Source organism: Electrophorus electricus, chromosome 7, assembly GCF_013358815.1.
Source record: "Electrophorus electricus isolate fEleEle1 chromosome 7, fEleEle1.pri, whole genome shotgun sequence".
NCBI lineage: Eukaryota > Metazoa > Chordata > Actinopteri > Gymnotiformes > Gymnotidae > Electrophorus > Electrophorus electricus.
In genome coordinates, this window is record NC_049541.1 from 1,037,501 (window position 1) to 1,060,000 (window position 22,500).

The 22,500-nt window shown below is 50.6% G+C and overlaps 5 protein-coding genes across 8 annotated transcripts in view; all 5 read right to left on the reverse strand.

Moving 5' to 3' along the window:
* Positions 1-731: 731 nt before the first annotated feature.
* LOC113592170 (probable G-protein coupled receptor 148) lies at positions 732-1,886 on the reverse strand. The gene has a single exon (XM_027032940.2). The coding sequence runs from the start codon at positions 1,884-1,886 to the stop codon at positions 777-779; it is 1,110 nt and encodes a 369-aa protein (XP_026888741.1). The 3' UTR covers positions 732-776.
* A 1,201-nt stretch (positions 1,887-3,087) lies between these two features.
* Positions 3,088-5,393, reverse strand: LOC113592168 (probable G-protein coupled receptor 148). Its single transcript, XM_027032934.2, has one exon. It carries the CDS (start codon positions 5,254-5,256, stop codon positions 4,321-4,323), a length of 936 nt encoding a protein of 311 aa, XP_026888735.2. The 5' UTR covers positions 5,257-5,393; the 3' UTR covers positions 3,088-4,320.
* Positions 5,394-8,588: 3,195 nt separating this feature from the next.
* Positions 8,589-10,554, reverse strand: mterf4 (mitochondrial transcription termination factor 4). Its single transcript, XM_027032930.2, has 4 exons — positions 10,372-10,554; positions 9,776-10,187; positions 9,344-9,528; positions 8,589-9,140 (listed from the first exon to the last, which is right to left on the reverse strand). The coding sequence occupies exons 1-4, from the start codon at positions 10,537-10,539 to the stop codon at positions 8,718-8,720; spliced, it is 1,188 nt and encodes a 395-aa protein (XP_026888731.2). The 5' UTR covers positions 10,540-10,554; the 3' UTR covers positions 8,589-8,717.
* Positions 10,555-10,596: 42 nt separating this feature from the next.
* pask (PAS domain containing serine/threonine kinase) lies at positions 10,597-20,300 on the reverse strand. 4 transcript variants are annotated; one of them, XM_027032938.2, is made up of 19 exons: positions 19,858-20,300; positions 19,545-19,771; positions 18,752-18,919; positions 18,453-18,584; positions 17,902-18,036; positions 17,580-17,760; positions 17,151-17,299; positions 16,815-16,944; positions 16,520-16,600; positions 16,193-16,352; positions 15,060-15,886; positions 14,591-14,760; positions 14,226-14,372; positions 13,873-13,998; positions 13,501-13,635; positions 13,217-13,416; positions 12,775-12,908; positions 12,357-12,500; positions 10,597-11,260 (listed from the first exon to the last, which is right to left on the reverse strand). In XM_027032938.2, exons 1-19 carry the CDS (start codon positions 20,000-20,002, stop codon positions 11,100-11,102), a joined length of 3,552 nt encoding a protein of 1,183 aa, XP_026888739.2. In that variant the 5' UTR covers positions 20,003-20,300; the 3' UTR covers positions 10,597-11,099. The 4 variants fall into 4 exon arrangements, with proteins under 4 accessions (XP_026888739.2, XP_026888737.2, XP_026888736.2 ...); XM_027032936.2 differs by having other exon boundaries at positions 14,226-14,369; positions 16,514-16,600; XM_027032935.2 differs by having other exon boundaries at positions 16,514-16,600.
* Positions 20,301-22,276: 1,976 nt separating this feature from the next.
* kcnab1b (potassium voltage-gated channel, shaker-related subfamily, beta member 1 b) overlaps positions 22,277-22,500 on the reverse strand; it is a 40,011-nt gene continuing 39,787 nt past the window's right edge. The window contains exon 13 of the mRNA XM_035528089.1: positions 22,277-22,500. This exon is cut by the window's right edge and continues 664 nt beyond it. The gene's annotated coding sequence lies outside the window, so the exon portion shown is untranslated.

The window sequence follows — 22,500 nt, forward strand, 5'->3', positions numbered from 1 at the left end:
CATGTGAGAAAAAAAAACAGCGGAGTAGTTTTATGTTAGCTATTCTGTTTGTAAGAATTATTTCAAACTTCAAAATGACATGCAAAATGACATACAAAATTGCACACAACTGGATTAAAATGAACACAGTCATGTTCTTATTTAGTAAACTGGTCTGAAATCTTTCTAATATGATGACACAGTCTCAGTCTAGAAATTAAGTATAACTTTTTAAGTCTGATTATACCCAACATATCACATAATTGTGGAATTGTCAGAATGACGGGACTTCGACAATCCCACAAGAAGAGGAATGCTAAGCTGTCATCTGTTTGAAGTAATACTTCCCACTTCACCGTGTAGCAGTCAAACACAAGAATTAGGAAAAGGGAAAAGTATGATACCCGAAGCAAATGTCCGTAGAGAAGGAACAACGTGCAATTTCCAACGACTAACAACAACCAAGTTGTTTACTTATAAACAACTAAAGAGGGAACGTTTTCTTACAGCACTGATCCCTCAGTAACAAAAAGAAAAACAAAAACATAACAAAATATTGACCCAACGTCCACCTGCTTCCAGAGTTTAGTTTGAACTCTAATTTAACACACCTGCTCCAGCAAGTCAGAGACTACATGTCTCTACAATCTGAATATTTGGCCAGGTGTTGGGAGGCGGGGTCTCAGGCGTCACATGACAGGTGTTGGGAGGCGGGGTCTCAGGCGTCACATGACAGGTGTTGGGAGGCGGGGTCTCAGGAGTCACATGACAGGTGTTGGGAGGCGAGGTTTCAGGAGTCACGTGACAGGCGTGACGGCCCTCGTCCTCCTCAGGCCGAAGCAGTCCCGAAGCGCTCCACGCAGGTCCCTGTATCTGAGCCCATACAGGTACGGCGCCAAGCTCTTGGGCAGGACCAGCAGGACATTACAGAGCACCAGCGAGACCCAGAGGCTGGTTCTGGGATTCACGCCCTTGCTGTAGCAGTACGTCAGCAGCTCAATGGCCAGGAGCATCATGGGACACATGGACAGGAAGAGGTAGAGGTAGTGGATGAGGAAAGTCCCTCTGGCGCGGGAGGACTGTCCTCGCCTCCACACGCCTGCCCTGCGCGTCTGACAGCACAGGGCAACGTATCCAGACAACACCAGCAGTAGAGAGAGCAGCATGGTCGTCACGGTGAGAAGCATGCAGACCTGCAGGGGCCGGGAGTGGCTCACCGTCAGCACCAGAACCACGGGCAGGGAGCAGATGTGCCGTCTGCAAGGGCCAGAGACGTGGTACCACAGGAAGACGCTCACGGATGCGGCGGGTACGGAGACCGACACGGCCCAGATGGCAGAGATCACTCTGTAGGTGGTAGCGAGCGGCCAGAGCGTAGCGTAGCGCAGCGGGGCTAGTACGGCCAAGGACGTGTCCAGGACTATAGCGGTGGCACTGAAAAGACCCGTGCAGTACAGCGCCCCCATCAGGAAGAGGACGGCAGCGCAGGTCCAGGCTGACATCAGCACAGCGGCGGTGTTTAAGCACGTGCTCAGCATGTAGAGAGCCACAAAGAGCAGGTCGCTAAGCAACACGTTGGCTAGGAGAAGGTAACGCGTCTGCTGTCGCAAGCGGACTCTGGACAGAATATGAGCCAGAATGGTGGGCGTGGTCACGAACACGGCCACGAAGCCCAGGATGGGGCAGATCTGCAGCGCCCTCGTGTGGCGAGGAGGGAGAAACACACGCCACTCCTGAACAAACAGCTCCACGGCCGTGCGGGTAAAGTTGGCCGCGCCGACCTGTCGTTCCAGACGCTCCGCCTGCCCCGAGCTGTTGTACCAGTCTCCGAACGTACACAGCAGAGATAGCACCAGGTCCTCTGGCGTCTCGAAGAAACCCAGCCTCTCCTTCACCGAGGACTCCATCCTGGCTCGGATCGGAAGCGAGTTCAGACAGCCAGGCCAATGTCCGCGCTCCCTCGGTGTGAGCGCGAGCGTTCAGACAGCCAGGCCAATGTCCGCGCTCCCTCGGTGTGAGCCTGCTGGCAAGTGCCAGAGGTATTAAACCATCTTGGCCATATCCGTTAGGGTTTCCCTGGAGATGGAGATGAAGGTAAACATCACTTTGCTGGTAAATGGAGGTGAGGGGATAAAAACACCTGGGCGGCCACACCTGGCCGCACGCACACACTTTCACACACTTCTGCAAAACACGAGCTGTGTTCTTGTGCTTTTTTATTGCAATTACAAGAACAGAAAATAAGTTTAATAATATATGAATATATGAATTAGCTGCATGTCATGAGTGCTTATTAAAAATATGACTTTTAGCAGATTTAGCTGACATGATCATATTTTCTGCTGTCACAAAACACAAGCTTGTACATTTGAATATTTCAGAGATGCTCAATAAAGTTTAAATCAAAGAACATACATCCCTTCGTGTGATCTGCTACACTGTATTATCGCTGAACAAACACTGTAAAAATGTTTATTTTTACTGCTGCTCAGAGTCCGACTGCCGAGATACAATGTTTTTGTAACACTTTTCTTACAGTGCACACATCATCACTCCCACAGATACGAAACCATAAGTGTCTTCAGTCAAAGCGTGTGGGGTGACCGGGCCTCGCTGTGTGTAACTGTGAAGTCTTACGACCCAGTAGCGGAGCAGATGGGCATGTTTTGGCCAGCAGAGGACGCCTGCCGTTATCTACTGATCACTTCCTTTGCTGGCTTGCCTAGTTAGAGCTCTGCTGTGTAACGCCACCAGAAACTGGCAAGTGTCAAGTGAGTTCACAAGAGTTATATGTTGCCTACCACACGATCTACAAATAGTCCACAATCTTTTTAAACTACTTTACTTGGTCAGCCATCCATATATGACATATAAATGAACCCTATTGATTAATACGGTTGTTATTTGACTGTTCCATAGTTTATCGTAGCTCCACTCACCACTGTGGGCTGCTGTATGATTTTCTGACATGGTTTATAAAGTTACTTAGTACACAGCTTTATCAGCCTCCACCAAAGTTTATTACAGTACAGCAGTTACCATGACACCAGAACTGCCCCCTTTTTTATGTCATAGATTAAAACATGGAGATTTTAACGATATACTGACAGTTGGCTGGAAATGTACCCAGGGTTCTTCTCTGGTCACTTTATCAAAGAGGCGCTTTGTATATACAAATTCTGTCAAGAGTCAAGAGAGCTTTTATTGTGAGTCTAATTATATACACAGGTACACAGTGAAAGGAGATAACAGACAACAAATACTGTAACAATAAAGAGAGAATACGGGACCAGTAGTAATGAGAACATACAGGGCAAAATGGACCAGTACACGGGACCAGTAATAATGAGAACATACAGGGCTGTTCAGTTATTACTATGTGAGTCATTTTAGTTGAAGAGTTCACGTGGACAAAATAAAAGGGCAACACCCCATCTCTCTGTCCTAGAGACGTAGACATGCTAACAGCTGTCCTAGAGACGTAGACATGCTAACAGCTGTCTTAGACTGTCCTAGACTGTTGTAGAGACATAGACAAGCTGTCTTAGACTGTCCTAGACTGTCGTAGAGACAGACATGCTAACAGCTGTCCTAGAGACGTAGACATGCTAACAGCTGTCCTAGACTGTCCTAGAGACGTAGACATGCTAACAGTTGTCTTAAACTGTCCTAGACAGTCTGAGACATAGACAAGCCGTCTTAGACTGTCCTAGACTGTCGTAGAGACAGACATGCTAACAGCTGTCTTAGACTGTCCTAGAGACGTAGACATGCTAACAGCTGTCCTAGAGACGTAGACATGCTAACAGCTGTCCTAGAGACGTAGACATGCTAACAGCTGTCCTAGAGACGTAGACATGCTAACAGCTGTCCTAGAGACGTAGACATGCTAACAGCTGTCCTAGAGACGTAGACATGCTAACAGCTGTCTTACTGTCCTAGACTGTCATAGAGACGTAGACATGCTAACAGCTGTCCCAGACTGTCCTAGAGACGTAGACATGCCAACAGTTGTCTTAGACTGTCCTAGACAGTCTTAGAGACATACACAAGCCGTCTTAGACTGTCCTAGAGACAGACATGCTAACAGCTGTCCTAGAGACGTAGACATGCTAACAGCTGTCTTGGACTGTCCTAGAGACGTAGACATGCTAACAGCTGTCTTGGACTGTCCTAGAGACGTAGACATGCTAACAGCTGTCTTAGACTGTCCTAGACTGTCGTAGAGACATGTACAAGCTGACAGCTGTCTTAGAGACAGACAGTGTTGAGCACTGCTCAGTTGGCACTGCTCAGTCTCATGGGTAACTCTGGTGGTCCGTGATGTCCTGCTGCTGAACTTTATGAGATGTGACTGGGGTGTCTCCTCCCAACAGTCATCCACACTGTGCGATAGATCTCGCGGTAGCGCAGGCCGTATAAACAGGGGGCGCTAGCACGCGACATCACCAAGAGCACCGTCACGTTCACAGTGTCGAGCCACACCGCTAGCTCCGCCTCCATCGTGTCCTGCAACCCCAGCTGTGCTGTGAAAACAAAACACGGTGTGAAATAGACCGTAAGCACGAGGGCATGCAGGAGCAGAGTGGTGCGCGCACGTGAGTAGCGGCTGCGCCATATCCCAGAGCTCCTGGTGACCAGGTAGAGCCTCATGTAGCAATAGCAGATCAGCGCGGTGCAGAGAAACACCATCACGGTGAAGTAGACATGCAGGTTGATGTGCATTTGGTTCTGGAGGCAGTCAAGAATCACCAGCACCACACAGTCCTTCAGAACAGGCGGTCCAGAGAGCAGGATGGCCGGCGTGAGCAGGAGGAGAGCGAAGGGGAGGAAGGCAGCCACCAACCACACGGCGGCCACCGCGCCCATCGCGTGACGCGGCCGGAGAGCCTGTGTGTAGCGCAGGGGACAGCGGACGGCCAAGTACGTGTCCACGACCATCAGCGTCAGCGTCAGTATGGTGGAGCAGCACGTCGTCACCTTGGAGACCATGATGAGCTCGCAGAACATGTGGGACACCTTGACCTGGAGCATGTTGCAGGCGATGTTGGCAAAGTTGGAGCTGAGGAAGAGGGTGTCAGAGAGGAAGACGTTGGCCAGGAGAAGGTAGCGTGTTTCCTTACAGAGGTGGCGATGTCCGAGGATGCAGACCAGGAGCAGGAGGTCCAACAACAGCGTGACGCCGGTGAGGAGCGCGGCAGGGATGATGAGGAAGTTCAGTCCCTCATGCCGAGTTCTCTCTAAGGCCGTGGAGATGTTTGTCGAAGAACAGTTCATTTCCGTATGCCGATGGAATTACACGATCCTCGCTGATTAAACCTCTCCCTGGTATCAGCTTCTAGACGGACAGCAAGCTTCTACCGATACTTCACTACCTACAGGGGAATGGAGAAGTTCACCATCACACACACATTTTTCATGTAATTCCTAAAAAAAGGATTTCCTGTGACTCAGCAATTTCAAATAGCACAAAATATGAATTCAAAGTAAACGCAGACAAGTAAATGCAGTTTTTACAGGTTCTTCTATCACAGTTGTCTGTTAGCTATGAAAATACATATTGCACACATGTACTTGGGATCTTCTGACCAACGGACTTTTGATAGGTTAGGAGAACTCTTCTGGTCAACTATGCGACAATGCTCACCTCAGACACACCAATACTGTGCCACCATAACGCCCTGGAAGTCATTATGACGCAACTTTGGTTGCTTTGGGTTGGAAATGAAACGTTAAAAGTCTAAAGTGAAACGTGACAGTCACCGGACAGTCACGGCTGCGAGTGTATCAGGTTCAAATAAGGACACCAGGCTACAGAAACCCTTATCAGGAAACCCACAGTTATAAATATGGGGAACAGAATTCAGGAAACAATCGGGCCTGCACAGGAACCATATGCAAATGTTGTGCAAATAATGGTGGGAGGGGCCAGTACCCTTGTGGACATGGCCACTCTGCAGCCTTCCTTTGAGCAGACCAGTGTCCTGTCTTGGGGGACTGTACATGATCATATGCCAGACTCATTATGATGCAGCTCTGTTCGACGTCCCTGACAGTCTTTACTCTTCCGCTGTAACACTATTCCATGGTTCAGGATACATGTAATATCCGGATTCTTGAGAACAATCCTGTTTCTGCCTCAGATGGGAGAGTGGTTGAGACATGCCACCATGTGTCAAAAGGGAGCACCAGGATATTCTGGAAGTGGGCCATTAAAAATGTTTTAAAATATTTGAAAATAGCAGAAAAAATTAAATAAAATTTAGAAATTGGAAACACGTCATTGCCATCATCATGATGCTGTAGACTTATAGCCAGATATGCAACACTGGTGACAGAGTAAACTAACATTCATTTACATATTCAACTTTTTAAATTTTGGCAAGTCTGTAATAAGTCAGGAGGAAGTGGTGCCTCATCTAGTCCACCCCAGAATCCTTCTACCTCATCAGACGCCCAAACGCACAGGGTTATGCTGAATTTCTGTTTGCATTGACCATGTTGCATTTCACACACACACAACAAACTCTTACTTGGTGGTTAAAGTTTTTCACGTATAGTGTGTAAACAAATACACAAGCATTCTAAACAGTCACGATATTTAAAAATATCAGCAAAAGAGTGACATCACAAACTTTCCAGCGACACCTTCATAATGGCGAGTGTGTGTAGAAATGGTCCTTAAACACACGACTCAATAAACGCTACAGGAGCAGGTGTGAATTATGACCACATGTATGTAAATGTGTAACAGGAGAAACTCGCACACTATTTGCACGCCGGCATCACTAACAAGTCTTTATTGGCAGTCTGCGGAGAACAGAAAGACCTGTAGATTTTCCACCCTGATGTAAATATCACCTCATTCTGTTTACTGCTGAACTGCTGACACTTCAGTAAGGATTCCTCTCATGTCACTCTTGCTAGGTTCTGACCCGCCCATCAGAATGGTTCAATATAAACCTGGATTTTTCCCACAAGGTGACGCTTCTCCACTGCTCTGACCTTTTTGTGCTCCGGTTCATCGGCTCGATTCTCCACATCCTCCTCTGACCCCTTCAGCTTAACCTTTCCTCAGTTTCATACACCTCCGCATGTTCTCCACACTGCTGCGTGAGGAACCCCACACGCAGGGCAGTTGTTGAAACACCGGCCTCGGCTGGTCTAGCACGGCCCTGCCCGTTTAAAGTTGCTCTGATTACTTGCTTTTCCCGTTCCAATGCGGATTCACAGACACGCCGGGGCCACGCGTCAAATAAAGGGGCAATTCAACGCATGTTTTTACTGTGCCCGTGGAGACACTACCAACAATGCCTGAGCACTCCTCCTCTCACCTGAATCATTTAAAAAGAAATAGAATCTGACAAACCTTTAGGAAGTCGCTAAGGCACGTCAAACCTGTTGATTGCCAGTTTGTTCTGATGCTGTTTGCTGTTGCCAGTTCTGAAGTGTCACACTCGCAATAATTTGCTCTTCTGAAAGCAGAACGACACAACAGCCAACCAGCAAACACGTGTTGTCTCTCCGCTCATGTGGCGGGCACATTCCCGCAGCTGTGCTGCCTGATGGTTGGTTTGGGACGCACATATCCGTAAAGCACAGAGGGGCCAGTCCCACATGCAAATAACGAGGCTGTAATTCATACAAGAGAAAACTGTTTATCAGCGCTTATGGAAGAGTAGCACATATACTCATGTCATAACAAGAAATAGGACATTTCGCCAGAGACGTAAATAAGTCTAATTTATTTATACAGTGCTTTTAACAATTGTTGTCACAAAGCAGCTTTACAAATGTCCAAGTCCAAGCCCCCAGTGAGCAAGCCAAGGTCAACAGTGGTGAGGAAAAACTCCCTAGCGCACGAGGAAGAAACCTGGAGAGGAATCAAGACTCAGAGGAGGGGGGCATCACGGACACAATAATAAATTAATGAAAATTGTTAACTGTTGTGATTTTAAAATAGTTTTATACCCAAACTATAAACCTGTCAGGATGCAGTGTGTTATTTCCCGATAAAAAGTACTGCGTTGAAGATTCAGTAGAATTCGATATAAAAGTCTTTAACGTGGATTTTTGAATAGCAACTTAAAATCAAGCACCTGTTGTGGTTTTGGTGGTGTTCATGCCTTTAAGAGAAGTTGCACATTATAATTAATTAATAATTAAACATAATTAACTAAAGCACAACTCCTCCAGCCAAGCTTGCGTTGTAGGTGCACATGCACCACCATGCGAAGACGCTGGAGATCCAGCTAGAAACAGATATGCAGCTGCGCCGTTATTAAGCTCTCTGAACGCGCCATCACGCTAAACAAACTGTTGCAGTTGTGGATCAGTTGACTACACACTGACTCACGTTAGTGAACTACTCACTCACCCCTATTTCATATAGCCAGGTGTGTTGAATCCATGCGTCTGTCCGTGCAAAGAACCTGTCAATCAATACCACGCGCTTAAGCGCACTATTGACGTGCGACACACGCCGCCCTAAAGCTCTCCACCGTCTCCATGGAGACATGGTGCTTTATCCTGAATTACAGCCACCTGCCTGCCAGGAAAAAAAGACTGAACACACAACAATCCGCATAAGAACCACCCAGACTAAGACACCACTTCTAACTGACAAAGTTTATTTTTGGGAAGGAACCCCCCAAACAAAAACAACCCCCAAGAGAAACCCCAAATAAACGCTATAATTAAGAATGCAAAGCGCAGTGCCAGTATTTTATTTGGGCCTCTCAGTGTTTCCTTTTTCTCTTATTGTAGCCAGTGTTCTGATCTCGCGCCCTTATATGGACTTCCTCCTCCTCATCACTGCTCCATGCTTCACCTTGTTCATCCTCTTCCTCCTCCTCATCACTGCTCCATTCTTCACCTTGTTCATCCTCTTCCTCCTGCTCTCTTGCCAGGAGTTTCCGGAAAACGTCGAACTCCTCCCGGGTGGCTGTGGCGATCTTAGAGAGGTACGTTTCCTCAGAGACTGCGAGGATGTCTTTGAGTGGGGGGTTGAGGACGAGCGTCTGGCCTTTCTTGTCCGGGGTTTGGTACAGTCCCCTGCGCTCCAGGAAACCATGACGACACTGCAGCTCAGCCAGAGAAACCCGGAAGAGTTTTGCCTTCACCATGTCGGCCTGTCTACAGCCCATGCGGAAGTACACATACTGCAGTGTGACAAGAGACAGAAGGTATTTTAACAACAACAAACGATGCGTTTTAAAATGCTACATTTGTCTACTTTCCTTATCATCAACCTGGGCCCAGATTGCCAAACACAAGACGCTGTAGAATGAAGATTCCCTTAACTGTTCCCGAGGAGTGAGAAAAGCCAGAGGCCTCTTGGAGCGACCCAACCCTACGCCCTCACCTGAAACATGTACTCCACCTGGCCAAGATTGTCCTGCACGAGGCCAGGCGAGTCCCGCAGAATGCTGGACACCTGCTGGCCAGTGAACTGGCACCTCTCCCTCAGCAGCCCAACTAGGCGGCTCACCCGCTTCACCGGCACACACAGGATCTGAGGGTAGTAGCTTATCACCCGCTGCAGGCTGCCTGGGAACATGAGCCGGTTTATCAGACCTGTTCTGGTCAGACTCCATAGCAGTAACATCAGAATCACAGCGTTCAGGCATGACTGGAGTGTGTGTGAACGCGCTTCAGACTGGACAAACGAACGCTTAAAAACAGCCAATGCACGCAAATGCATCTCCCGAGCAGTTCTGGGAGCTTCCCAGACAGGGCAGCACGTTTTATGATATCGGTAGTTATGGAGGACTCGGTTACGCCACGCTCGACTCACCTTCCACCAGCCCGAGTTTCCTCAGATTCCCAACGCGCTGCTGTAACTGGGAGCCTTTAACCGAGAACAGCTCGGGACATAACTGCACGAGCTTCACTATGCTGGCGGGATTAAAGCCGAGTGCGAGCAGAGACGGCAGTACACGCGCGTCGGATCTGCGTGTGCTGGCGCGCGCCGCCTCGTGCACAGCCCTGGCCTGAGGCTCCGAGAAACCCTCGTCGGTCAGACACTGTAACGAGAGCTCCGCGCGGGGCTGCTGCTGCTGCTGCTGCACGCGCTGCGCCGCCGTCCGCCGATTCGATCCGTCATCGTGGCGCGCGGAGCAGAGAGCTCGGCGCGTGGCTGAAAACGGCGCAGGTGCCCCGCTCGTTTGGCGCGTGGGACCGGCGCACTGCAGACTCCACCGCAGGACCTGCGACAAGAGAGCAAAGAACACTTAACGAGCAGAACCGCCAAACGGCTCACGGGCCCGCAGGTCTGGACGCTAGCGCCTGCGCACGCAGAGGGACTTTCACAATCTCTTTCCCTCTGAGAACATTCAGCTGCAGCGGGAGCTCGAGAGCACCTGCGAATTAAATCTTTAGTTTGTCACGCACCCGTACTCCGCCAGCTCGGGAACTCATGTTTGTCCGGCGTCTAAACGGGACCGTACGGAGCGCTGAGTCGGAGCAAACGTTCCGCCTGTCCGCGCCCGAGCTTGAAGGACGGACACGCCCACACGTGCTGCGACTCCCTTTATTCACACCAAATATCTCACGGTACATCAAGCCATTTCATTTAAAATCGAAAAAGCAAGAAAAATAAGCAGATTTACAATTAAATTAGTTTTTAAAATATGAATATTTAATCGTTGAAACCACATAAAAATTATTTGTTAACACATCAAAATCACTTTAGGGTCATTCTCTACGACGTCAATGCAAACTGTAACAAAGGATTAACATTGTGAAGACCGACATTCTGACAAACGAGTGTAACGGTAACATTTCAGGAGTCTTTAATTTGTGGTACACAACTGATAAACACACATTACACTCCACCCAGTGCAGCCTTTCCTTATCCAGACGTACAATAGCACTTCACCAAATCTCTGACTGGAGTTAGTGCGTTTATTATTTAAAAACAAAAGATATTTAGTTTGTTTTCTTCATTTTCTTTCAAGCAGGACTTGATTCGTTTGATGGACAGATTTGATACAAACACCAGCAGCACATCTTTAGTCCATGTTAAATATGATGTTTACCCCCCAGCATTTACATTAAGGCGAATGCTCACACGGTTCAGAAATAGTGTCATATACACCCCCCCGGGCTGGAAGCCCCGCTCACACGTCACCGAGGTACTTCAGGAGTTCGGACTGCAGTGCTAGCATCATTCTCTTCTGCTCCTCATCCTCGTCTTCCTCCTCCTCTTCATTTTCGTCCTGCAGAGGTGTGAGGTCCGCCTGCTCCGGATCCAGGCTGCACTGGTCGGGCTCAGAAGAGTCTGCACAGACACAATAAACCCAGACAGACAAGCCGCACAGAATTTATGTATAGCGGGGAGGGGAGTTTTAGGCCGGTCAAGGCTTTGGGCTTTTGAGATGACCACGAGTTGGGTTTTGTATGGTGCCGCTACGAGACAGCTCCGAGCTTACGGCTGTGGACTGTGAGAAGCCATAAAGTATCATTATTTAACAGCCTACGCTGCCAGGATACCTTTGAAATGTAATGGGTAGTACAACATCCTCCTCGCACCTGGGGAAGAGCATCCTGACTGACTGACTCACACCCACCCACACTTATAACTGGTCAGTTTTAACTTTGAGATTTTTCTTTTTTGTAAGATCACATTTATTACTTGTGCAGGGGGCTTTTCTATTAGCGCCGTGTTGGAGGTGTGTGTGTGTGTGTGTGTGTGAGTGTATGTATGTGTGTGAGTGAGTGAGTGAGTGAGTGAGTATGTGTGCGTGTGTGTGCTTCCTCTACTGGTTTACTTTTGTCCTGCTTTGGAGTAAAGGAGAGTGACACAGTGAGGGATCATGTTTGCAACTCTTGATCTTTCAGGGGGTTTATGGGTTAATTCCACTTATGGATCTGACGTACCGTACATTACAACTGTCCCAGTTCTTTAGGACACCTGAGTTTTCTCTTTTTCCGTGTTGGCGTTTGTTTGGCACATTTCTGTGGGACCGACTTTCTGGAGTTGTTGTTTTAACAGTCTGTACGAGACACACCTTGGCACGCTGACTCATGGCTGATCAGATGGTACTAATGGTATTACCACAGCTTACTGCTGCTACTACTAAAGCAAACATCTATACAACATTAAAAGTTACTTGTCTGGTTGTTTGGGGTCTAAGACTAGAACCTTCTACGACTGTAGCAGGAGACACACACCTTAAACACCAACACACCCAAACTGCCATACCCGAGTGCGATATCTGGGAAACATATGGAACCTTCTTCCTCTGTTCCTCAGCTCTGTAAAACTAAACGGCAACACCAGAACGCTGCCCTCTGCTGGAGAATGTTGGGTATGCGCATGCTCCGCGTATGTGAGTGAGTGGAGCTCTGAGGGGTGTTGGTGGAGCAGAGCTCACCCTGGCTGGAGCGGAACACCTCGGCCCAGCTGTACTGGCCCAGGTTGATGGGCTGTCTGATCCACGGCTCCTGCAGAAGGTCGTCCAAGGTGAACCTCCGAGAAGGGTCCGGGTGGAGCAGACCAGCCAGAAGACCGGACAGCTCTGGAACAAAAACAAACCAACCAAAAACAAATAGCATATACATCACAGACACACACGGATCACATCGCAGTCGGCGTTGCTGAGAGACACGATGCTGACATGACGAGCACTCAGGACAGTAGACGAGACAGGGGCTTGTGGGTAATGGACGTTACTGTCATGTGTGATATCAGTGCTCGTGAATGGCACACCAACACTGTCAGAGGTGCAGACAGGGTGTACACGTTACAGTGATGTGAGAATAGGCCAATCCCAGCTGGCGGGTCGTACGTACCCGTAGAAATGATGCAGGGGGGTTGGAGTCTGGCCGTCAACATCTCCTCCACAGTGCAGAACGGATTCTCACTAAAGAGCAGCGTGTAGAGGAGGACTCCCAGAGACCACATCTCCAGCTCGGGTCCCTCATATCTACCCACACACACCCACCGTGATCAACGCTACAGCTGGCAGTTCCGAGATGTGTTCACACCATTTGCATGCACAGCACGAGACATGTAATCGCCAAACAGATGACATGCATGTTAATATCACTAAAGGGGTACACGTTTACACTTATCCAGAGTCACGCACATACATGTAGGACAATGTGTGTGTGTGTGCGCTGCCTGAGAATCAGACCCAGAACCTTGGGTTGCCAGCACCAGGCAAACAACCCTCACAGTACAGCAATATTGAGCGTGGGACCAAAAATCTGGGGCTAATGTTGCAGTACGTACGGGTTTCCCTGCAGCACCTCGGGGGAGCAGTACTCCAGGGTGCCACAGAAGATGTGGAAGAGCGTTCCCGGCTGGAGGGGCGTGGCCGAGCCGAAGTCGATCAGCCGGACGTGGAACTGCGTGTTTATGATGACGTTCTCGTCCTTGATGTCCCGGTGCAGGACACCTTCCCCCCGCAGGTAAGTCACCGCTGACACCAACTGCAGCACACGAGACACACACACACACACACACACACAATCATCTCTCTGTCTCACTCCTCATGTCTCGTGTGTCTCCCTCACCTGTCTGAAGATGTAACTAGCCAGAGCTTCATCCAGTCTGGGCTGCATGTCGATGAAGTCAAACAGATCCAGACCATCTCCATGTTTCTCCATCACCATCTGGAAGAAGTACTCATTCTCAAACACCTCCAACACCTGCGCACACACAGACACACACACACACACACACACACACACACACACACACACACACAAACTCTGCACATTCGGACATTGACAGAAGTTTTAAGTAACAAATACTAATTTTAGTCCAAACCAACACCGTATGGCCACCAAACAGTTCAGTGTCAAAGTTCAGCACGTTACAGTTCCCAGCAGTCCGTGCTCAGTGCTGATTGGCCGACATTAGGCCATCCAGTTCGGCCCGCCTACCTTCACGATGTTGGGGTGTTGGAGCCGGGCCAGTATGGCGACCTCCTGAGTGACACGACCCATCTCAGGGTCCTCCACCCAACACTCCTTCACCACCCGACTCTTCCTAATGAACTTCACCACCACCTGACGGAGGGAGAGAGAGAACATGAAAAATCGAGCGAGCCGTGGAGAGAAAAAAAACTCGAGCAGAAGGTGCATCAGGGAGACGTGGCAGAGGACTCGGCACACTAAACATCTCAACCCCATTTCTTGGGATAAACCACAACTGTTCTACACAAGTGAGTTTGTTAACAACAGACCCTCACGGCCAGAGACTGGAGTCCGTCTGACGCCGTGGGGAGATCCCTCACCTCCTGCCCATCTCTGCGTCGAGCTGCGAGCCAGACGAAGCCGAAGGCGCCTTTCCCCACGGTGCGCACGAGCTGGTAGTCTTCCTCAAACTGCCCTTCACACGCCCTGGTCTGCTCCAGGCTCCCGTGACCTCCCTCACCGATCAGCTCAACAAAACACACAACGTCAAGCATCCGACCCCTGACCTCTGCGCTACAACATCCAACAACGTTTCAGGTAAGTAATCTGCCTGTATACGCTCGCTTGTCAGTCTACCGTGTCTGACAAACAATATTAAAAGAACTTGGATTAAATTAGGAAACTGTACACAAGAAGCCAAAGTAAACAGAAGAATGTGAATATTAATGAACCCAGTGCAACTCACTTCTGCCAGGCTGCAGACGGCCTCGTCCTGTAGCGAAGACTCTGCTGTGGAGGACTGAAAGCTCTGCAGCACCTCCTGCTGGTGGAGGAAGGGATTACCCCCACTGAGCCACACGCAGAACAGGACGCCTCCGCCAGACAGAACAGCTCTACGCACGTCACACTGCATCTCTGCGACAGAAATGCAGCCGGAGAGCAGACGCATTTAGAGAACAGACCAGACATCAGTCAGAGATCAGACTTTAGCAGCTCCTTCCCCAAGTAGCAAACTCAGGTTCCTGGTCAAATGGAATCTGTGTAAATTAACTCCTCCGTTCCAGTTACAGTTTTCCTAGATCTCACGGCTCACGTTTAATGCCGTTAATTCGCATCTATACACATGAGCACAACGTGCATCCGAAGGTCAGGAAGAAACCAAAACGACAGAAACACACAGACATAAAAGCAGCAGTTTGGAAACAGCTCCGTACCGACAGGCGATCCGTCTCTGTGGTAGAAGTTGGCCCGAAACCGTCCCTCCTGTATGAGGGTCAGAGGAGAAAGTGGGGTCACAGGGCTGGACTGGGGCTTCTTAGGGGTGGAGGTCGCTGGGGTGTCGCCCGGCAACAGCATTCTGCCGTTCCCGCTCCGGGGGGAGCCGTTCCAAAACTGGAAGTGCGGGGTCCACGGTTCCGGAACATCTGGATCCTTCTGTAGGTGCTTAGAGCTCTGCTGGGGGCTCGGATGGCCTTCCGGATCTTGCTGTGTGGGAAGCGTGCGTCCGGACGGCTCGGTCTCTGGGTCCGAGTCGATGACGTAGGGCGAGGGCGTGCGCAGGAGCTCGGCTGTGTCACACGAGGTCAGCGAGAGGGCGAGGTCAGCGGGAGGAGTGTTCGGGATTTCCGTGCTCCCACTCAGGTCCAGGTCCCCAACGGCACGAGCGATCACGTCACCGTTTACGTCGAGGTCCAGGAAGCAGCTGCCCGAGTCCGGTGGCCCTGGCTCCTGTGTGTCATCCAGCCTCTCAGGCCCCGCCCACTTCTCACAGAATCCGGAGGAGGAGCGACTGCCGAGGGAGATCACCTCAAAGCTGGAGTCGCCGGCGTACTCTGAGCACACACTGCCCCCTCCTGGACGCTCCTTCTCCAGGTCCAGGGGACCAGACGAGGGCGCGTTTCCAGGCTGCAGCGCCCAGTCCTGGGACTCCACCAAGGCGAACGTCTGCAGCAACGCGGTGGTGGACTCGGCTGATGTGGACCCGTCGCCCTGGGTTACGAGCGCAGACGCCTCCGCACACAGACCAGCAGTCTCCTTCAGCCTGTACGAACATCACACCACACAGAACCGCAGCTGTTAATCACCAATGTTAAGCACAGGAGCGTTGATCCCCTCAACGGGGACAGTGTGTCTCAGTGGTTCAGGTACTGGACTAGTAATCAGAAGGTTGCCAGTTGAAGTTCCACCACTGCCAGGTTTCCACTGTTGGGTCCTGAACAAAACCCTTAACCCTCAATTACTCAAGTTGTGTTCAGTCATGATTGTAAGTCACTCTGGATAAAAGCATCAGATAAATTATGTAAATGAAGCACAGGTGCAAGGAGAGTTCCCTTAGGTGTGATCTCACCTGTCTCCAGGTGAGCAGGGTTCTGCAGAACAAGCTCCGCCCTGCTGGTGAGCTTTGGACCCGACTCGTGTTAAGCCTCGCTCCCCTCTGCCAGCTCCTCCCCTCTTCTGCAGGGCATGGTACATCACCATGCTGTCCCGAGCCAGCACGGTGTTCGGATCTGAACACACGCGCGCGCAAACATACACACACACACACACACACACACACACACACACACACACACACACACGGATGTAGGGGGGGGGGAAGACCTTCCTACATGAGCTCAGCGAGTTTCAGATAGTAGCCATCTCACACACACAAGCAGTAGACACACACACTCACTCCACGAGTCCTGCTGGCCGTCCTTTGCAGAAGCCGTGAACGGAGACGTGAATCCAGCAGCGTTCCAGCTTCTGATTAGCTCTGAGACACAGACACACATCCTGACAACCAACAACACCCTCACAGCAACCATTACAACTCCATTCTGAGACCAACTTATCGACTGTAGCACACCATCAGGTATGAGTGCGCTCCACACACTCGTTCTCCGTTCAGCACAGGTGAGCGTACGCAGGGCCTGGTTAAACCAGCTAGCGTTGCTAGGGAGACCCGACACCTGTCCGCGGGCGTGTACCTGTCCGGCAGCTGCCGTGGGGGTGGGACACCATGCCCTCTTCATCCTCCTCCTCCTCCTTGTCAGGGCTGGGGCTTTTGAGATGTGCGCTCATCCTCTCATAGAAGGCTGGAATCAGGTAGGTGACATTCTGAGGAAAACAGAAAAAAACAAACAAAAAATTAAATTTGAGAGGCACTCAAATCACTGACAGCCATCTGGACTGAGAAATAGACTTATTTTCTGTTCTATGAAACAATTAAAGTGTAATGACTCGATATGGCTAACCAAACTGAAAGCCTCCAAACATGTTTACAAATATCAAGCGCAGGTGTTTGGAAGTGGATAGTGCGGTACCTTCCCGAGAAGCTGCGTCACCTCGTATCCCACCAGCAGAGGGCCGTGCACACTGCTCATGCCATTGATGGTGCCGTTGGGGTGCAGCGTTAGAACGCCGCTGGAAGGAATAAACGCCCACAGTGACCCAGAATACACCACAGCACCACCTGCAGGGCGACGGGACACCAGGAGTTGCTTAGTTCTGCCCCCACCCCCCTCTGTTCAGGGCCGCAGACGGTTCACCATGTTGGGCATGTTTCTAAACTCTGAAGGAACATGTTCCAGTCAGATCTCAGCTCCACGTCTCCAAGAGTGTCCCAGCGACGCTCAGGAAGTGTGGGGTAACTGGCTAACGATGCGTGCCAAGAGGGGGACATGGATGCGAGCACGCGCACACACACACACACACACACACACACACACACACACACACACACACACACACACCTGGCACGGTGTGAGAGAGCTCTGTGGAACGGGTGAGCAAATTCTCCTCGGAATCTGGTCCGGCTGATCTGTCTTTCTGAGCTGGTGGATCCCCACAGGACACGGCAGCCCGCAGCCGGACACACACCGGCAGAGGGCTGGCACCTCGGCCCTGCACACACACCCTCTGCACACGCAACATCTGATGGAGTGCACACACACACACACACACACACACACACACTTTAGGTTTCTGCTTTTACAAAACGTTTCATGGACAGCAGGGGGCGTGGTTAGTGCAGATGGGGGCGTGGTTATAGTGGATGGGGGCGTGGTTAGAGACCTTCGGAATGCTCTTGCAGCACAGAGGAACACGCAGCAAAGGCATGAGAGGTGCCACTGAGAGCCCCGTCATTTCGTCAGCGTCACCGTAACCATGGAGATGCGCAAAGGTGGAGTCACAGCTGAGGATCCCACCCTGAGTGAGAAAAGAGAACCTTTAGCCCACCACAACATACAACGCAACCAAAACCTGCTAGACTAAACAGCACGCGGTACTGTCGTACAACCAGTAACGACGCTGTTTGCCAAAGGCAGCATGTCCAAAACGTGCCCTGCTTATTCGCCAACGCACTGACCCCATTGACTCTCAAAACGCAGAAACGGCAGCATGTAGCACTGAAAACGGTCACGGTGGAAAAGCAAAAGATAAATGGAAAATCAAAACGGCTATGATAGCAGGTCTCTGCCATAATCCTGCTTCTCCACGCACGCGCCACATTCCGTGATGGAGGACTTCTCCAGGACGTAGGAAGTCACCATTTCTTAGTTATTTATAGATTCTTTCCTCAACAATACGCCGTGAGCTGCTCCAGAAATCAGACCCAACCTGACCTCTATCGAGAAGGAGAAGTGCGCCGTGACCCTCTGCGCCCTCTCGAGCAGCAGGACACAGGTGTGCTGATCATGTGACCAGGCGGTCACACACACAGGAAACTCTGCCCCCCCCTCACTCACTGCATTTACCTGCAAAGGAGAAAGTTTTAGAAACTTAAGTCCGATAAAAGTCAAATCAACACAGTTGAGTGATACGAACATTTCAGAAAAAGACAATTCTTGATGAGATGTAAAGTGCGTGCATCAAGTTGTACCCCACTTTTCCAAGCTTTCTCCCACTTTATTAAGTTTTATACCACTTTTCCAGAAACGCTGATCAAGTTTCCAGCAGAGTCCAGGTTCTCCTCGCCTGCGGCCTCTTCCATCATTTGATTGGTCTTCAGCAGAGACGTCAGTGGTCGACCAATCAGATCTCTGCATGTGCACTCGAAGAGACTGCATGCGCGCGTGTTTACATCTACCACCTGCAAAAGCGAGCATGTGCGCACACGTAAGATTGTGACTATTTTCATGGTTTACGCAGCATTCACTGCGTTGACGTTCATCTCCCAGCTGTCGGTAGGGAGTGGGGGTGAACACTAGTGCCATCCTGACAACCCCTTTCGTATCCCATAATTCCTTGCTACAGCAGACCTGACGGAGCACTGAGAGACAGGTGGGTGGAGCGAAGGCTGAGGCTGTCAGGTTTCTACACCAACCACACTGACTTTTCTCACAGCCGGTTTTCAGACGTCAGAATTACTAACGTGTCACCTGAATGAAGGCGTGAGGGAGATTTATTTGTACTTCACTTTTCAGACAGTGTCAATCCAACGAGCTTTACACAGACACAGAAGAATTAAATAATAAAACTTACTACATCCCGAGTGGAGGGAACACGGACCGACACGCACACACAGAAGTGCAGTTAGTGCGTTAACACAGAATTTGTGCGTAATAATATAATGGAAGGCTCAATGATCTGAACTGTGCTGGGAGTAAATGACAAGATTTACAAAGGTAGCTCATCACCACCAAGACACACTGTGTTATACCTCCACTACGGTAACCTTATGTGCTGTGGTCAGGTCCAGGGTGACCTTATCTTACCTGTGCTGTGGTCAGGTCCAGGGTGAGGGTGGCCTTATTCGGGTTACGCATGTCCTTCGGTCCCTTTCCCCCAAGGTAGCGACTTCCCGCGTCTCCAGAGAGCAGCTGCCCAAGCAGCGAGGACTCCAGCGCGCCGGCTGACGGTCCCGGAGCTCGGGAGGGACACGCGGAGGTGCGCGATGAGGGAGACTCCCTCGTCCCTGCGCACGGGCTCGGGTTTTGCTCACCTGCACACGGACAGCCGTACGCTCGCGGGGATTCCTTGGCGCTTTTTATGCACAAACAAAACGGAGCAGCACAGCACCTGTCTTACCTGTACACCTCCTCGTTACCGCGGACACCCGCGCGCTCAGGGACTCGTGTCCCAGCAGGCCGGAGGAGGCGCACGCAGCGGCGCCAGCCCCGTCGCCCCGGGCGCTGCACGTGTGTTTGTCAATGACGCGGCGCCACAGCGACATCGCCCTTCAAAACAAAAGCACATGGACACCAAGCCGCGTGACCCGCCCGCGTGTTGGCCAGCCGCGTATCCTAGTCTGGCCACGCGGAATATGAAGCGTGTACGCGCTAGCAGCACGCTCTCCTACACGGCTCGCGAGCGAGACTCCTGACCAGGCTGACCGCTGGAAACCTGCCGAAGCGATGAACTTGAATTAAACTAACAGCGCATGCCAAGATAAAAGCGTCCGATTAACAGTTTTGCGAAACGGAGTTACTGGTGTCTCGTTAAGCTTCTGCTGCGCACCATGTTTAGCGCGGATGTAATCGAACAAGTATGACGCAGGAGAAAAAACAGCCAATCAAAAAGCCTACCGGCCCAAAAACAGCCAATCCAAAGGCCTCATTTTCAAACCTGGGCCGGGAAATGATCCAATGAGAGAGTTAGTAGGCGGAGCTCATCCTTATTAGGAGTGTAACGTCTTATTAAGGAATGTCCCTGGACTCAGAGAGCTCAGCCTGGACGCTCTAACGTCGCTGCTGCCGCCGGTCCCCGATGTTCCCTCTGAGTAGGACGGGCTTCAATTTATTTACCGTTTAACATTTTGTTTGTTTGTTTTCTTTCTTTGTTTTGTGTACATTTATCTTAATACGGGCTGTGCAGATCCATCACACTGCAAATACACAAAGCATATTCATCAAAATGAAAACGCGCACGTCACAAACGTTTTTCCACGGGACACGGGGACAGGTGCTACCTCCTATTGGACAGGTGCTACCTCCTATTGGACAGGTGCTACCTCCTATTGGACAGGTGCTACCTCCTATGGGACAGGTGCTACCTCCTATGGGACAGGTGCTACCTCCTATTGGACAGGTGCTACCTCCTATGGGACAGGTGCTACTTACTATGGGACAGGTGCTACCTCCTATTGGACAGGTGCTACCTCCTATGGGACAGGTGCTACTTACTATGGGACAGGTGCTACCTCCTATTGGACAGGTGCTACCTCCTATTGGACGGGTTCCATATTTGCAGCGCGATTGGTACCACTGGGACTTTTTAATTGCATATGTCTGTTAATCTATTTTCATGACTCAATGATTACACACATATTTTATTTAGGGGAACCATTTTATTTCAAAGCTAAAAACAAACTGAGCGAGTACTTTACAGCTCATCATTCAACAAATGTATAAACACCGACCGATTACTGACAAGCTATAAATGAACAGACGCGGCATTGTGGCATACGTCCTATCTCACGTCCTCTCTCACGTCCTCTGTCACGTCCTCTGTCTCACGTCCTATCTCACGTCCTCTCTCACGTCCTATCTCACGTCCTCTCTCACGTCCTCTCTCACGTCCTCTCTCACGTCATCTCTCACGTCCTCTGTCACGTCCTCTCACGTCCTCTGTCACGTCCTCTCTCACGTCCTCTGTCTCACGTCCTCTCTCACGTCCTCTCTCACGTCCTCTGTCACGTCCTCTCTCACGTCCTCTCTCACGTCCTCTGTCACGTCCTCTCTCACGTCATCTCTCACGTCCTCTGTCACGTCCTCTGTCACGTCCTCTGTCTCACGTCCTCTCTCACGTCCTCTGTCACGTCCTCTCTCACGTCCTCTCTCACGTCCTCTGTCACGTCCTCTCTCACGTCCTCTCTCACGTCCTCTCTCACGTCCTCTGTCACGTCATCTGTCACGTCCTCTCTCACGTCCTCTCTCACGTCCTCTGTCACGTCCTCTCTCACGTCCTCTGTCACGTCCTCTGTCTCACGTCCTCTCTCACGTCCTCTGTCACGTCCTCTCTCACGTCCTCTGTCACGTCCTCTCTCACGTCCTCTGTCACGTCCTCTCTCACGTCATCTCTCACGTCCTCTGTCACGTCCTCTGTCACGTCCTCTGTCTCACGTCCTCTCTCACGTCCTCTGTCACGTCCTCTCTCACGTCCTCTCTCACGTCCTCTCTCACGTCCTCTGTCACGTCCTCTGTCTCACGTCCTCTGTCTCACGTCCTCTGTCACGTCCTCTCTCACGTCCTCTGTCACGTCCTCTCTCACGTCCTATCTCACGTCCTATCTCACGTCCTCTGTCACGTCCTCTCTCACGTCCTCTGTCACGTCCTCTGTCTCACGTCCTCTCTCACGTCCTCTGTCACGTCCTCTCTCACGTCCTCTCTCACGTCCTCTGTCACGTCATCTGTCACGTCCTCTCTCACGTCATCTCTCACGTCCTCTGTCACGTCCTCTGTCTCACGTCCTCTCTCACGTCCTCTGTCACGTCCTCTCTCACGTCCTCTCTCACGTCCTCTGTCACGTCATCTGTCACGTCATCTGTCACGTCCTCTCTCACGTCCTATCTCACGTCCTATCTTTAAGATCATTGTCCACGGTCATTGTCTTTTGCAGCTCAAACGGTAGCAAACATAGCAGCATGGCGACTGCCTGCAAGCCAGTGAGGAAATGCAATGTGTACAGTCTCAATATGTAAGTTTACAGTCCAGCAGCATAACCCACAGTCCT

Excerpts from the sequence above, each read along its gene's own strand:
- LOC113592170 (XM_027032940.2), bottom strand. The coding sequence starts at position 1,886 with ATGGAGTCCTCGGTGAAGGAGAGGCTGGGTTTCTTCGAGACGCCAGAG.
- LOC113592168 (XM_027032934.2), bottom strand. The coding sequence starts at position 5,256 with ATGAACTGTTCTTCGACAAACATCTCCACGGCCTTAGAGAGAACTCGG.
- mterf4 (XM_027032930.2), bottom strand. The coding sequence starts at position 10,539 with ATGTACCGTGAGATATTTGGTGTGAATAAAGGGAGTCGCAGCACGTGT. Across the intron at positions 10,188-10,371 it reads CCCGAGCTGGCGGAGTACGG|GTCCTGCGGTGGAGTCTGCA; the intron begins GTGCGTGACAAA and ends CTCTTGTCGCAG. Across the intron at positions 9,141-9,343 it reads AGGTGGAGTACATGTTTCAG|TATGTGTACTTCCGCATGGG; the intron begins GTGAGGGCGTAG and ends GTCACACTGCAG.
- pask (XM_027032935.2), bottom strand. The coding sequence starts at position 20,002 with ATGTCGCTGTGGCGCCGCGTCATTGACAAACACACGTGCAGCGCCCGG. Across the intron at positions 18,037-18,452 it reads ACTTCTCCTTCTCGATAGAG|GGTGGGATCCTCAGCTGTGA; the intron begins GTCAGGTTGGGT and ends TTTCTCACTCAG. Across the intron at positions 17,761-17,901 it reads GCTGCAAGAGCATTCCGAAG|ATGTTGCGTGTGCAGAGGGT; the intron begins GTCTCTAACCAC and ends GCACTCCATCAG.